The sequence below is a fragment of the Podarcis melisellensis genome, assembly GCF_964234715.1.
Source record: "Podarcis melisellensis genome assembly, chromosome: 3".
Lineage (NCBI taxonomy): Eukaryota > Metazoa > Chordata > Lepidosauria > Squamata > Lacertidae > Podarcis > Podarcis melisellensis.
The window spans coordinates 39,134,844-39,151,407 of record NC_138530.1 but is presented as its reverse complement, the minus strand read 5'-3'; the positions used below and the strand labels follow the sequence as shown (position 1 = coordinate 39,151,407).

At 40.7% G+C, this 16,564-nt stretch overlaps 1 protein-coding gene across 3 annotated transcripts in view; it reads right to left on the bottom strand.

Moving 5' to 3' along the window:
• Nucleotides 1-16,564, bottom strand: part of MRPS18A (mitochondrial ribosomal protein S18A) — a 29,778-nt gene that overhangs the window by 12,556 nt on the left and 658 nt on the right. For 2 of the 3 annotated variants that reach the window (XM_081905683.1, XM_081905681.1), the window contains exons 2-3: nt 14,187-14,218; nt 9,689-9,793 (exon numbers count right to left, since the gene is read on the bottom strand). In XM_081905683.1, coding sequence (XP_081761809.1) covers nt 9,689-9,793; nt 14,187-14,218 — 137 coding nt within the window. Of the gene's footprint in view, nt 1-9,688; nt 9,794-14,186; nt 14,219-16,228; nt 16,257-16,564 lie in introns of those variants that run through there. The other variant, XM_081905682.1, reaches the window with a different exon arrangement.

Genomic DNA, 16,564 nt, shown 5'->3' with positions numbered 1-16,564 from the left:
GCTACCACTACACAGTTGGCACCAATTCTTGAGGTTTTCTGCACCCATTGAAGGCCCATCTGTTTCCTTAGGCATTTGCTAAACATTAGCACTTCGGTGGATTTTGTATTTTTCTCTTGCTCTTGCTCATTAAGATGCGGTATTCTTTTTATCATTGCTATGTTTCCTTTTATGTTGTTGATTGAATTTTAATGTACCCTGCACCAAAACTGCCTCTGCAATGAAGGGTGGGAAATAAATATTTTTAAATAAAATAAACACTGTAAACAAGTTTACTTGTTAGGGAACTGGGATGGGAGTGGAAGCTGCTTGAAAAGCCAACAGTCAGCTCAAATAATATGCACACCACCCACATGAGCAGCCCAAGTAAGCTGTTTAATATCATTGGATTGACTCCTTGTTACAAAGTTTTGCAACACTGTAATGTATGAAACAGCCCTGGGCCACCTCAAATGACCTGGCATTTGGGGACCAGGATGAAGCTTTCAAAGATCTAGGATTACAGCACACACTCTTACATGTATTATTTTTGAACTGTATTAGCTTGTAATGCGAATTCCAAATCTTGTGTTTTTTGCAAAATGATAGCCATTCCCCTCCCTTCTGTCTTACACACTGTCTGGTTTACAAGAATTAAAAAAATAAATCAATTTAACTAGAGTTGGAGAACTACCTAACAGCAATAGTAACTCTGAGCTATGTAAATGAAGGTTGTTTTAAAAGATTTGTGATCTGGGTATTCATTTGGACCTAGCTGGTGTATTTGCCGAGTTTAATTCAATAAGCATCTCCTTATGAAAAAATAATACAATGGTTTTAAATACAAAAATAAAAGAGGGTGCTATCCAAACAAGGACTTCTGTTAGTGCAAATACGTTTGGCTGCACAACTGAATTTCCACTCCCTGCACCCCTTTAATCTGCTCTGGGTCCCCCCATGCTCTGCAGCAGATTTAGGGCATGAGGGGTGTAGTGGGGAGAGAAAAAAGGAAAGTTCCACTGTGGAAATGGAAATCCTTGCATTAATGGAACTATGTCCTATTGGAGAGATGTTGTTTGTAGATGACACAGCTTTGACAGGGCACTCTGAGGAAGCTCTACAGAGTCTCATCAACTGTTTTGCCCAAACCCACACGGAGTTCAGCCTTAGCATCACCCTGATGAAGACCAACATCTTGGGTCAGGACATTGCCAGTACTCCACGCATCAGCATTGGTGACTACTTGCTTAAGGTGGTAGACAATTTTGTCTATCTCGGCTCCACCATAACCAGCAACCTCTCCATCGATGTTGAGCTGGACAAGCATATTGGCAAGGTGGCTACAGCAATGTCTTGCCTCTCCAAAAGGGCACAGGAGAATGTGATGCTAATGACCAACACCAAGATGAAGGTCTGCCAGGCTTGCACATGAAGCACACTGCTTTATGGTAGTGAGACATGGGCAACTTACACCCATCAGACATGATGCCTCAATGCCTCCCACATGCACAGTGTCAGGAAGATTGTGGGCATCATGTGGCAGGACAGACAAACAAATATAAGTCCTCCCAAGCCCACATTCCCAGCAGGTTGGCGGATAATCTATGCTGGCTTGGTCATGTCCACAGAATGGAAGGTGGAAGCATCCCCAAGAACATGCTCTACAGGGAGCTGGCTTCAGGCACCAGGCCATTGGCAGGCCAACTAGGCATTACAAAGATGTCTGCAAATGTGACATAAACGCTGGCAACGTGACATGAAGGCTGGCAACATCAACCCTGCCATGTAGGAATCCCTTGCAGACGACAGCAGTGCCTGGAGACAGGCAGTCAAATTGTATTTCCATAGCAGTGACCAGAGGAGAAATGACCACTTGGAGGTGTGCAGAGAGAAAAAACGCCATGGTGTATCTGCATCAGCAGACACCTTCATATTCCCCAGCTGCAACAAAACATGTCTCTCTTGTCTCTACAGCCACAGCGGGCACTGTGACTTTCCAACGGTTTGACTTCACCTGCAAAGGCATATACTTTCATTGCCTCTCGAGGCAGACATATGCCAACCAAATTCTGTTAAGCCAGGTGGTGCAGCAAGCGGCTCAAAACTCCGCAAATTTTATACAATCCAATTTCTCTCTTTTAATTTTTTTAAATTAACATTTGTACCCCATTCTTCAAATCCAGGGAATCATCAGAACAACTTGCAAGATTTAAAATCCATAGCACTAAACAATGAGATAAACACATAACAGACAAAGAGCAGAATTCAATCTCATTGACAAAAGGCCTGGGGAAATAGATTCCTTTGGGAGCTGATGAGAGAAACTTGGCACCAGATGAACCTTCCAGGGGAGAGAATGGTGAAGTTGGGGCACCATTGCTGTAAAGGCTCCATCTGTGGTCCTCACCAGTCACAGCACCTTGGCAGTAGCAGAATCTGATGAAGAGTCTCTAAAGTAGACCTGTGAGAAAGGGTCATATGGGAGAAGGGGGCCCTTAAGTACCTGGGTCCTGTGCCAACTATATGTAGAGCCAAGTACTTAAAAAAAGAATATGAAGGCAGAAACTCTGTGTCAGGTAAATGGGATCACTATGGGGTATAGTCATGCTGCTGCTCTCTTCAACATGCCCTCTGGCTTATCAGTCTTTAGTAGATCAGTGCCTGTACATTTCTCTTAAAAATGGAAGCTGGACTGCATGCATATTTGGCATTATGAGAGGCATATCAATATACAGAATAAGAAATTGTCCAGACGTAAGATAAGATGTGCAAGATAAGATAGCACTCTTAAAAAGCACATCAACAGACGTGTTAGAACACTTGCCAAAATGGCTTTTGTAGCACTGCTATCAGGCTATTCAGAGAGCCCATAACCACCTGCCCTCCTTCAATATTTAATTTTATTTATTGAACTAGTATCCTGACTTTCTTCTGAAAAGAGCCCAGGGTAGCAATCATCAAAATGTTAAAACAGTGAAATGCAAGTGTGGTGTAGTGTTGGGACTAGGATCTGGGAAAGAAACCAGGGTACAAATCCCCACTTGCCCACGAAGCTCTCTAGGTGACCTCAGGCCAGTCACCACCGCTCAGCCTAAACTACCTCATAGGACTGCTGTGAAGAAAAGATGAGGAAGGGGAGAACCAGGTATACCACCATGGAGAAAAGGGGGGAAATAGATAGATAGATAGATAGATAGATAGATAGATAGATAGATAGATAGATGATAGATAGATAGATAGATAGATAGATAGATAGATAGATAGTCATACTTACCCCCTACTTGAAAAAAAAACTCTATAGAAGTGCTTAGCAACTTGTTGCACTGCTCACTTTATCAATCAAGTATCTTTCTTCAGAACAATGTAACTAGTAGTTTGAAAATTTCCTAGTTACTTTGGCCTTTACCTGAAAGTTTCAGCAGCAAGACTGCAGGAAGCACCTCCTGCCAGAGATGGATTGTAATCTGCAAGGTCCCATCAGCAAACATCTTAAGCGACCAACTTAACTAGTGGGTGTATAGTTACCAGTTTGTTTTGAGAGGCGGTGTTGACAGTGCTGCACCCCAATGACTGCATGTAAAATGAACTCACTTCCATGGAGGGAACTGAAAGAAGAGTTCAGCACAGGGTGCCTCAGAGGCACAGGCCTCAGTTCAGTTACACAAACTGTTTGGGAGCAGCAGAAGTCAGTGGCAAATTTCATGCTGCTCAGAGCAGCTAGCATAATTTACATGAAATATGAGAAGATTTTAGTAAGTCCTATGCCTATTATGTTCAGGTTCCTTAATGTTCCTGTGCCTTTCTAAAATGCAACACTGCTCATGTATTTTAAAAATAGGGAGCAGAAAAAGGCGCTGTTTCTTTATCTCAGTTGTCATCAACAGAATGGGCTCATTTCCAGTTTCTGTTTGACCAAATAGAGGCAGCAACTAATCTGCTTCTCACTTGCAAAATGTCATTTCAAAACAAATCAATTAGGTCCCACCCATTTCCAGCCATGAAAATTGTACCCTAAGCCATTTGGCTTAAGAGGGCTGCTTGTTAGCAAAAGGTCACAGCAACTTCAGAAAAGTCCCAAGTGCAACAGGGACTCTCCCACTAGCATCATCACATGGATTTATCTAAGCAACAGGGACAATGCAGAAAGATACAGTCAGGGCACAGGAGAAACAAACAAGAATGTCAAAGGGTTAAAGGAGAGAAAGAGAATTCTGGCAGATTTGCACACTGCCGTCATGTTCCATGAAATTAACATTTTGTGCTAGTGGGCAGCCAAGACTGCAACCACAGATTTGCTTTAATCACTGGACAGCTCCTGGGAGAGGCTGAACCCAGATTCCCACCCCTGTAATCTGTAGGATCTGATGAAAACAACTTGGATTGAATTAATTCAAGGCTAATAAGCAAATACTGCAGTTCTGTCTCTGCTTTGTGCTGCCAAAGTGAGATGACATTTACTGCATGATCAGACTAATCATATTCCAAGGGAGAAAAGAGGAAACATGTTTTGCCTTCACCTCCATAGGGTATTTGATTTCTCCCACTGGGTAAACAAACTCCAAAGTGAACAACACATTTTCTGGATTTAGAGGTTCACTGGAACAGTGGATGGCACCAATACCTGAGGCCACCTGGAGAACGGACAAGTGTTATTAATCTGACTGAACACCATCAGAATCTGAGCCAGGGTCTGTTTATACAGCCAACACACTCTTATCTTAGAACACATACTATCCCATCCCCTTGGGTTGCAAAAGATCTGCTGCCTCCAAGTTCTCCTCTGGTACTTCAAGCTATCAATTTAAAGGGTTTTTGCTGTCTAAGGTTTCCACATTCTAAACCTCCCAATTTCCCAGTGAAAAAAAAATTGTTTTTATTCCCAATCATGCAAGAGTGAAATAAATAACAAACCTAAAAGTAGCAAAAATTTAACATCAATATAGCCCTTCAAAGTCTTTTTACTGTAACCCTTACAATCACCCTATAAAGGTGATTAGTATTACTATCCAGTGGAAGCTGAAAGAGTGGCTTCATTAAAGGCCATCCAGTGAATTTATGGCAAAAGGGAGATTCACCAGAGGTCATTAGCAGCTTGTCAAGACAGTTATGCCTGGAATGAACTCTAAATTTTCACCCCAAATTTAGTCTGCAATCCCAAGTCATTGCATTCACATTACAATACCAGATACATATATAGCCTGTCATGTCAAATAGACAATGAGAAAAAAACTGCAGAGAAATGCAAAATTTGAATATTTGGAGGTATGTTAAAACATAGAAGGTAATATTTTGTAATGTTGATTCTAAGCCTGCAAATCTATCTCTTTCACCTTTCAACAGAAGAATAGCACCAGGTGGAATCTGAAATGTCAAAATCACATCATCAGCTTAAAACTAACCCTGCTCTGCACATGCTATGAATTGGGGAGAAGTCTGGCAGTGCACTCAAGAGTGAGACTAGGAGGTCACATCTCTGCAGATCTCTATGAAGGTTTGGCTTGGGGACCAGCTGCTTGCCAACATGAGAACATAGGAAGAGCCCCCCCCTTTACATTACATTTATATACCACCTTTTCCCCCAAGGAGCTCAAGGTGGTGTACATCATCCTGTTTTCACAGTGGCCAACCAGATGCCTGTGGGAAACATGCAAACAGGACCACAGCACAAGAGCAATCTCTCCTCCTATGGTTTGCAGCATCAGGATGAGAGTTTGCAACTCCTTGGAAGCAACACTACTACAGTGGGCTTGTCCCTGTTCAGCTCAGGCAAGTACAGCAGAGCACTTTCCCCACCCAAGAACTTCTGGATGGAACATCAACCTTGACATGGCTGGCTGATTTATTAAAAGGGAGTAATCCAAAGAGACTCCTCAGTGGAAAGGATAATACTTTGAACAAAAAACGTATTACTGAATCACGCCATGTCTCCAGAAGCAGCAAATCTTTATGCCTTAGCCCAGAAAGTAGAGGAAATATTATATGTCACCCTGTGAAGTTTGGTCCAAATACAATCTAGCCCCTGAATGGGAAACTAACAGGAGGAACACACACGACAGATGCAAACACGAAAACGTATCTATACATAACCAGATAGGTATTTAGGATTTTACAAAAAGAATTATGTTTAAAGCCATAATCTTTGAGGATTCAGCAGCATTAATTAACATGGGCAAGAGCTGGTATTCCATGCTAAGATGGAATCTACTGAAAATTCAGCTACAAGAGATCCTATACTGTTGTTGGCATCTGTCTGTCTTAGGAGACAATGGAGGAGTGCACCTTTGGGAGTAAGGTCAAGCTGTTGGAAGGTTGCAGAGCCTGCTGTGGCTGTAGAGACCAATGTGGGAGAGACATGTTTTGTTGCAGGTGGGGGAGATGAAGGCGTCCAGTTGTGCTATTGCAGATACACCATGGTGTTTCTTCTCTCTGCACTCCTCCCAGTGGTCATTCCTCCTCTGGTCACTACTATGGATACACAATTTGACTGCCTTTCTCCAGGCACTGCAGTCACCTGAAAGGGATTCCCACATGGCAGGGTTGATGTTGCCAGCCTTTAAGTCACATTTGCAGAGATCTTTGTGTTGGTCTGCCAATGTGCTTAGTGCCTGAAGCCAGCTCCTTGTAGAGACACGTCCTTGTGGATCCTGCCATCTTCCATTCTGTGGACATGACCAAGCCAACGTATATGTTGCCGAGACGGGAATATGAACATGTGGGCTTGGGCAAGCAAATCTTTGTCTGGAATTCTGTCCTGTCATGTGACACCCCATATCCCCCTGCTGTAGCGCATGTGGAAGGCATTGAGCTGCCGCTCCCAATAGTTGTAAGTTGCTCACGACTCACTTCCATAAAGCAGCACACTCAACATGAAAGCCTGGTTCCAATACTAAATCTTCAGAATAACTGCTGCCTTAATCAGTACAAATAGAGTATTACAAAACTTCTGAAAAAATGTTTGACCAGCAAAGGAGGTTCAGCAGTTGTTGAGGGTCAATCAACAATTCTTCCTAATACACCCTAGTTGTCAACTCAGCAGACTGATGAGATCCTCTCAGTCACCCTTAGCAATGACACAGCCATCTTCTATTGTTCAAGCCTATATTAATTATTAAAGACAAGAAGATCACCTTCCCTAATATTATTTTTCCATGTAAGGCAGGCCGATTTGACAAAATAGACAGGAGTTATGTGTCTGGACATGAGATGAAGCTCACCAGACAACCTTGGCCAATTCATTATCGCAGCCTAAAAGTGCCTTACAGGATTGTTGTGAGGATGAGTTAAGAACTGTATACCGTTCTTAATAACAGTGGATGCCAAAAAATGGCTTGACAGTACTGGGTAAAAAGCAGGCCTGCCAGATGTCTCTTGTTTTAAGGGAATGCCTTGTATTATCAGAATGCACAGACATAAAAAATAATGGGTTCTCTTAGGACAGACACTTCTCCCTTATTTTTGTCTTACTAACCCGTAAGTGCAGTAGGAGGCAAAGAATTTTTTGGAACTAACTATGGCCTACAATATCAGATCAGCTGCTCTGCAGTGATGTTTGTGTACTTTGCTTTACAATTGTTTTGAATTATCTGTTCATTTAACATTATGTTCTTCGAGATAATACACTTGATCTGAGCTTCTCAAAAGCAAATAGCAGCTTCAGAGAAGCTATTTTTGTTGGGCCTATGACAGGGGAAGAAGAGGGTAAATTTTCCCCACCCCCAACAGCCCCAGTGCTGACATAACTCCATACAACTACTATTTGAGCTTAAAACAAAATACATGTGACATTAAGCCATGTGTTTAAGGTCATATAGTGCCTGGCCTTAACACTTTCCATGCGGCAAATGTCATGATCACTTCCTAAACTTTTGATTTTGGCCTGTCATTTCTCCTCAGCCCTTTGAGTTTCTAAAAATGACTCAGTGGAGCAGTATCTTAGCAAAACCCCTTGGGATGCATGTATTCCAGACCTGCTAATTAACTCCATGCCTCTACTGTTTCCTTACCTGCTTTCTTGAAAGCTCATTCAACAAGGCCATCACCACTAAATTGTTTATCGCTCCTTTTCAATTCCTTATTTTTCTTGTTTCCCCTCTTTATTAGTGAGCCAGCCAGCCATTCACAAACCATTTATGTTCCTCCAGATGCATTTCTGTCTCTAGTCTATTAATCCAATTGACATTAGCTTATTCTGCAGCTATGGCTTCCTTATCTTAAATGGTGTGCTCTTGTCTGGTTCTCTTCCTTTCCATTTCCAGCATGGTATTGCCTGCCCCTTGTCTATTCCAGACTTGGAATAACCTTTGGAAAAGCAACTTTTGAGAGTGCAAACATTGTTGCTCATATTCAATGGTACTTTCATTTGCTTATTTTTCTCTCCTTTTGTATTATGTCTATTATACTCCAAGCCAGTATTGGTTAAAGTACTGGTGGAAAGGTGATGTGCAAACATAGCAATGACAGCTACTTAAGTGTTCATAGCTGCAAATCAGGGAAACAAGTGTCCCACTGGTATGTGAATGGCATGGAAGGATGTGGAATACCAGTTTTATCTATATTATGAACAGCAGACTGAACAGGGTTGATGGTACCAAAAGCCACTGGGATATGAAGCAGAATTAGCAAGGTCACACTTCCCTTTTCCTTCTCCCAATAAAGGTAATCTATCAGCGTAACCAAGGCCGGTTTGATGCCAAACCCAGGACTGAACCAAGAATTAAATTGGTCTAGATCAGGGCAGCCCAATTTTGCATACCAAGTGGGCCGCAAGAGTACTTTGACAAAGTACCTGTGGGCCGCACACTGCTTGGGGGGTGGGCGAGCGAAGCCAAAATTTGATGTCCCCCTAAGCCCTCTCTTTGCCTTCCCAAAGCTGGCTAAGCGAGGCACAGGCTTTGGGAAGGAGGTGCGAGGCTCTGGCAGGGTCCTAGAGCCTTCCCATCTCCTTCCCAAAGCACAATTCCTAACTTATCCAGCTTTCAGAAAGCAGTGCAAAGGCTTGTGAGGGGAGGGTTAAGTGTTGCTGTGGGCTACCAAAAAAAGACCTAGAGATACCTGATGGACCACCCTAGTCTAGATAATGTTTCATCCAGAATGCCCGCAGCTGCTCTGCCATGACCCTCTCATCCATCTTCCCAAGAAAAGCAACTGGTCAGTAACTATCCTAAATGAGTGAGTCCAGGTGTTAAAAAATAAATAAATGAGCAAGTGTCCCACCACCTCTTTCAAGCCAGCAGAAGGCACCACCACTGTGTAACATCGCATTCACTACCCTTGGATCCACCCAGTCATGCTTTGTCACATAGATTTTATTAAACATGAACAACCAGGGATTGAGAGAACATGTGGTTGGACAAACAGTTCTAAGCACCTTGTCAACACTCTCAGGCCACATCAACTGAAACTGATCTCATAAAACTTGGCTAGACGTGGTGTTGGGCATCTCACACAGTTCTGCACTAACTATGGCATCAAGGTTGCTACAGAGCCAAGCAATTTCACCCTCAAATTGCCTCAAGAAATATGTCATAGTGGGCCTCCAAAGGGTCCAGGGAAAGTCCCTCAGGAGCCTGTAGCCTCTGAACCACTCCAAAGAGTAATTTATTCCGCTAAGAAACAGGAGAGTTGAGAGAGTAACATATAGTAGTATCTGGTAGCTACATGCTATTTTTAAGCCTTGAAAATACACTACGGGTCCTGAAGCTGTACTCACCTCGTAAGAATACTTGTGCTTTAGGTTCCAGCGACAGATAGGACATTGACCACAAGGATTTGGAGGAGTCGGGGCTTCCTCAACTTCCAGCATTTTACCTTCAATCTAGCAAAGAGAGGGCAGATGGAGGGGAAGATTTAGATTTCAGCCTTCCAATATATATTGTACTACTTAATTTCCAACAAGTGCACCCCCACCCCCCCAAAAAAAAACCTTAAGGAAACTTAAGGAAAGAGTTAACTGGTATTAGCTACTGGCAATCCAGAATACGACAAAGAATGGACTTGATGACAAACGCAGCAGAGAGTGCAGTTTAAGCAAGCACACACACACGAGATTTCAGCACTTTTGCAAATGTTAACAAACTCAAGAATATTAGTCAACTACTTACAATGAAGATTCCAATTTACTGTGTAGCAATAAATTCATAAATGGGCATGGCTCCCTCTAAAAGACACAAACTGCACCTCCCTGGCCATGAATAATAAGACATATTTTGAAATTGCCACTTTGAGGATATCAGCAAACATGGGCTCTTAAGTTGCATAAGCCTGGAGTAGACTCTTTTTTAAAAATTGGCTGCAGGACAGAGACACTTCTTCCATTGGTCAAAACTGCAGGAATGTTTATAAAAACTGGGGTGGCTCTCCACAGCACACTTTCCTAAAGTGTAGTCTGAATTTAGCTTTAAATTGCTCAAACTGATGAAATTGATAGCATTTCCCTTGGGGAAGTATTTAACAACTTAGCCTATCTGACAAGAAGCATTTCCTGCCAAGCAGCTCATGTATTCCTTTTCTTTAAGCAGACCCCGGCAAGTTTTTAAAAACCAACCAACCCCAGACCTCTCTCATCTGATACAGCCAGAACCAGGGAGTTCTTTTGTAAGTATTCAGCTGCAGTCAGAACTCATCAATTTAAAACTATCCTGAAGAAAACTCAATTAAGATGCAGTAGGCCTGACAGCTACAAACTTGGGTAGGCTATACATATTCCAAATGGCCAATTTTGTAAATGTTCAGGCTTTGCTATTGATGTTTACATGCTATGATATAAAGCCATTATTCATATTCACAATTTATGGTAGTATTCTCAACCAGTAAAAGCACTAAATGGTATATGCTATTTGTTTCACATAATTGTGATTTGGGGCGGGGGACAGAATAGACGTTCCTCCTTCAGTCAGGGAAGGAACATGACTAAATGTTTTTCCTATAAGATCATTATTCACGCAACAGAAATCTACATAGATTTGGAGAGCAGCATGTATATTATGTGAAACGATTCAGACAGCTGCATCAATCTATGGCAAAAGAAATATCAGAAGATGCTTTAAAAATGGGCTTTTAGATACTAGCCTGACAGTTACATCTCAATATTTTCCATTTGCAACTCTTTCTAGAGTCTCTTTGAATGAAAACGGTAAAGCTTGAAACCTGTGACACCAGAGCAAGTCTTTCTTCAACAGCACCTTTTGGAATATTTCCTCGTGTTAACTGTCATTTTTTGTAATGATAAATCTAAAGCTTGTTTATATCTATGTTTAAAGCAAAAAAAGTACATAGTTTGGGAATCAACAATACTCAAACAAATTCAGTCTTCTATAGAAGGATGGCCATCTTGAAATCATTTACAGTGAAGGAACAGAATAATTCTTTTTTGGAGATGTTAAAACCTGTATCCTTTTACTGTAACTTATTATTTTGAAATGAATATAGCTGGGTCACAAGTACACCAAATTGATTTAACATGGTTAGTAGTACACAAGAAGTGTATTAAAGATGTATATTAACATCACCTGGCTCAAAAACAGCCTAGCAATTCAGATAGCAAAATGTTTTATTACACCACTCAAAATGTAACATGAGTTATTCTGGAAAGGCCCAAAGATCAAAGCTAATGTTCATGCCCCCACCATGAGTATCTTCACAGAGCTTCACTAAGTGCTGGCTAGAGGTACATGCACCTTTCTCCCCCAAGATTTTGGCTTTATTTATTCCCCCAACCAGACATTTATGATGCTAAAGAGAAAAGCAAAATGTTCCAGAAAGCATATTCAGACCACACTTATAAAATCAAGAGAAAATTAAAATCAAACGAATGACCTCACTTTTTGAGCATATTTAATTTCATCTGTGCTACATCTTTAACATCGCAGAGTATTCTTTTCCCCATGAGAACATTCACCCTTCATCAAAGCACAGATGGGGATTTTCAGTGAACTATCCCTCATTATTCTTGAGGATGCTAGGGAAATCTTCACCATTTAGTACTGAATATTGATGGTCTATCAATTATAGCAGTCTTGGGAATTCTTCATATCTAGAGTGTTTTTGCTTGCCTTCTCCCAAAATAACCTTTGCTTGCAGAGAACATTGCATTTTAAGCAAAAATCCAACACCCAAAGCACCACATGGTGCATTTTTATTCTGTAGTGCTGTGAGGTCTCCGTTTCTTCCCAGAGAAGATGTCTCTGTTAGAAAACCTCCCTATACCCAGGAATGATGTCAGCATATGAAGCAGTATTATCATAATATCATAAACATTTTAAGATGTGTTTTCCCCCAAGTGCACCTCAAGTGGGGAAATTCATTCCTTCTGTTTACTGACAAAGAATGTAGGGAAATGTCTCCCACCCAAAACCTCAAAGTATACAAGATACTTAAGGCTGTCTAATTTCTGCTTGTAACTTACAAAGATATTCTGGAAAGCTAATGATTAGGTTTTTCTTGGCTGTATTATCACAGGCAGAGTTTCATAAGTTATTCCTCCCACTTTCACTTGTTTGAGGAATTCTCATGGGCTAGGATTAACCTAAAATTTCCAAGTTCAACTAGCATTCCTCCACCAATTTACTTGTGAAGAATTTTATACATTGCCCTTCACCAGAAAAAGATTCTGTGATTTGTAGAAAAGAATCAATAAAAACCTAAAGTACAAATCAGCATTAAAAAAATCAAAACACTAATGAAAAGCAGCAGACTGAGATTTAAAAATCTGTAAGTGTCTGGGAAAATAAAAGGAGGTTTTCCTGATGCCTAAAGAACTCTCAAGGCTGTGGTATGCTAACGCTAGAAGCCTGTATTCTCCTATTAGTATCTTTATATTTAATAATAAAAGCCACAATTCAGCAAACATTTGTTCTGACTTAGTCCCTTGAAAGCAATGGAACCAAACCAAGCTCCATTCCATTGCTTTCTTGGGGCCTAATCATGACAAACATCTGGTGGACCATTCAAATTCCAACCGGATAATAAATACTGCCAGAGGAGTAAAAATAATCTATAGAGATAACATACTTTGGGCAATATAATCATTGTAGGGATAACCTGGTATTTAACTTTTGGAAGGAGATCTGGGGTGAGACCAGATGAAGAAATGAAATAGAAGAGGCGACTAGGAAGAGAGGCCACAGCACTAGTACGTAAGTCATTTTTGAGCTTTGGGCACATTTTTGGGGAGAAGTAAAATACAACTTGATAATCTACTACATATTTTGGAAAGTTATCTATTTGTTTGCTATGCATTTGTACACCTCTGAAGGTATCGTAACCAATTTTTGCATTAAGGTTCCTGAAATCAAGAAGCATGTTTCCACCTATGTTTGGATACAACTGAATGCCATTTTGAATCAAGATAATGGACTAAAACTTTCAAAGCTACACTAATTTGTTTGTTCGTTTGTTACAATTCCTGAGCAATGCTGGGTACAAGGCTGTTGCTTTTGTTATTAATATTTCTCCTACTAATAGTCACTATGGTAGGCCTTCTAACGCACTTGTTCACTCTTCCAAGACAGTGTTTATTAAGCAGTAAGGCTCAGCCTAGTGAATACCATATTTATAGTCTCATATAGCTTTCAGAATTAAAAATTTGATGCCACTGTGCTTATTAAACTAAACTCCTACTTTTTGGCTTTTATTCATAGCACATTTGGTTGATATTCAAGTCGGGTGCTACTTGTCTCTTTGGGAAATTTTTTAAAAGAAAATTCCAATAAATTAAAGCACAGTAAGACTTATATGGGCACATATAGACACTATATTGTGAGTGCTTAATTTCAATTCAGAATAAAAATAAGTTTCAAAAATATCAATGAATGGAGAGATTTCTTAAACCCTTTTCATATTATTTCATGGTGTGGGAGCCACTGCGGCATGACTTCTTCCTGCACCATGAAGTCAAAAGCTGAAGCAGCAGCTTCCACGTACTGTTATGGTAACTTTGGGCTCTTTTGAGTATGCATAACCTCTGCATACACCTCTAATTTCTCATAAATTTCTTTCACTGATGCAATGGGCACTAGAAAATTTTGAATAGGGTTCAGGGTTCAGGTTCACTCTCTTCAGGAGAATCACTGTATTCAAGTAAAGAGGCCTAAACTTACATTGGTTACATGATGGAAATTATTCAATTGCATTTTTCTGTACAAACACAGTTGCTGCATTACAAAGACAAGGATTTGAGACTTAGAAAATAAGTCAGTTATTGTACTTACAATAGTGGTGTTTCCTTCAGTAGTTTCTACAACTGCAGGTACAGAAAAAAAGACAGGATGTCAGATTCATTCAAATACAATTATATGCATTCTTGTTCAGTACAGAAATTGTGCCTATTAAACACAGAGGAATGCTGCTAAAAAACTGCTATGACACTGACAGCAAATAAGCATTTCACCAAAACTGAGATAGAGGTATTTCACTTAGTGTAGGTAGAGACAGATGACATGAAGTAATTGTTTTTACTGTCTGCCGTCATAAAATCATCTCCCTAATACTGCTCCCAAAAACTACAGAAAACCTTATTAACTCTTAAGGATGGTGCAATAAAAAATAACGCTAGCCTGTATTGAGGGATTATTCTGCCTTGTTTTACAGATTATTGAAATAACATTTTCATATGCATTATAACTTCTCACCAGGAACCATTTCAGAACTGCTTATGGAAAAAGCAGCCTAGCCCTGTTGTCCCTCTGTAAGACTTTGGGCCACAGAGATAGCATTAGTATTTGTGCTCTCTCGAATATCAGAGGGCCTTACCTCTTCCTTTCAGAGGACCTTCTACTGCATAACTCCCTAAATACTCCCTGACAAGGAAGCTAAAAGCAACCTAATACTAGAGTTGGAGCCTTTTTCGAATATGGTTCATGTGCTCTTGACTGCTAGATATCCTAGCTTTTCCTAACCTTTTTATTCTAACTTTCCTGGTCTTGCTTGGACCACTTCCTATCAAGGTTCACTCACAGTAGCTACTCCCCTCTGCAGGGATGAGGGAGTTGGTGACCCACTCCAAAAGGTTAATGAAATAAACATAATTCTCAAGGATGCTTCTGTATTTTCTGTTGGCATAACTGACTTTCCTGTCAATGCTTTGGTCACTCTGTGGAAAGTGGAGATGACTTGTGCCAGGAGCTGACACAATCACACCTAAGTGCCATTTTCTGCTGAGCAGATCCATGTCAACTTGTTAAGGTTCTGGGGAGTTGAGGACACTGAATTAAATAGGAAGGTATCTATAGTGCAAGCAGGAAGCGATTCACTGGGAATCTGACTGAACACTAACTGAGTGCTCATATTTGAGCCTGCATGGTAGATGTGATGTCAGCAATGCAACAGGTCTTTTCCATAACCACTGCATCCTCACAGTGCTGGGTTGTTCAGGGCCTTTTGGAATCTGTTGCTTGTCATGCAGGTTTTAAGTATAGCCACAATATTAAAACAGAACCTCCAGGTTTAGAGGCAATAATCAACTGAATACCAGAAGCTGGGACAAATAATTCTGGTGGTGGGAGAGCTATTGCCTTTAAGTCTTGCTTTTGAGATTCCCAGATCATCTGGCAGGTGTGGTTGCTTATTAACCAGGGGGGAAAACAAGTTCATTATTCTTTCAACTTTTCCAGGCTAATTGCCAAAAAGTAAGGGTCAAGGCTGCTTTTATCTCACTTGTTTTATTTTCTTTTTTTTAAAGAAAAGGTGTACACTTTTAACAAAATAGAATGTTTTGTATTACATTACATTTATAGACCCACCATAAAAATAAATGCTGGAGCCCACCCTCAAATCCACCATACCTCTGGCTCTAAATTTCTCATTCAAGGCTAGAAAACACTACTACCAGGTAACCAGGATTAACAGAAGTGACAGAATTCTCATATGCCTTTTATTCTTTTACAGGACTCTTGGCACTCTTGAACACAAGAATTCAGTGTTGCTCAGTGCAACATAGTAATAGTTCCTGCTGCAACCAACAAGTTCCTGAGAGATACCATGTGCTGGAGAAGGATTATTTTGCTTCTGTTTAGCTGTTGCCCCAACTAGAGACAGAGTTCTGATTGCACCATCAGCAATTGCCCCATAGCAGTGAACAATGGGACTCTCTTGCCTCTGTCTCATCCTAGGCAGAGAGGATTATACTATACACACTACAATCAACAAATATGCAATCTGTATACAGTCTTGCATACACAATAGCTGAACTATAGAAATCAACAAGTGTACATTTTTTCACACAAATACCTGTAGATGTGTAGACAGTTTGTACCTGTATTTGACATAACTGGTGAATAAGCCTGAAATGAAACCTGCAGTGAAGAATAATGGTTTTCCCAATCCCCCAAAGCAAAGAGCAGAAAATGATACAAAAAGGGGAAACACTAGACTAACAAATGATCTACCTGGGGTCACTGGTGCTTGTGATAAAGATGAGGGGTGCAGGACATAAGAATTCTGAACAGCAAACTAGAATTTTGGGATTCTGAAAGGATTCCGAGTTGATAAACTAAAAACAGGACTAAAGCTGCCATCTAATGCACCCACCTGGGAGTAAGACCCAGATCATTAGACCCTTAATCTCAGGGTTGCGGGTTCGAGCCCCAGG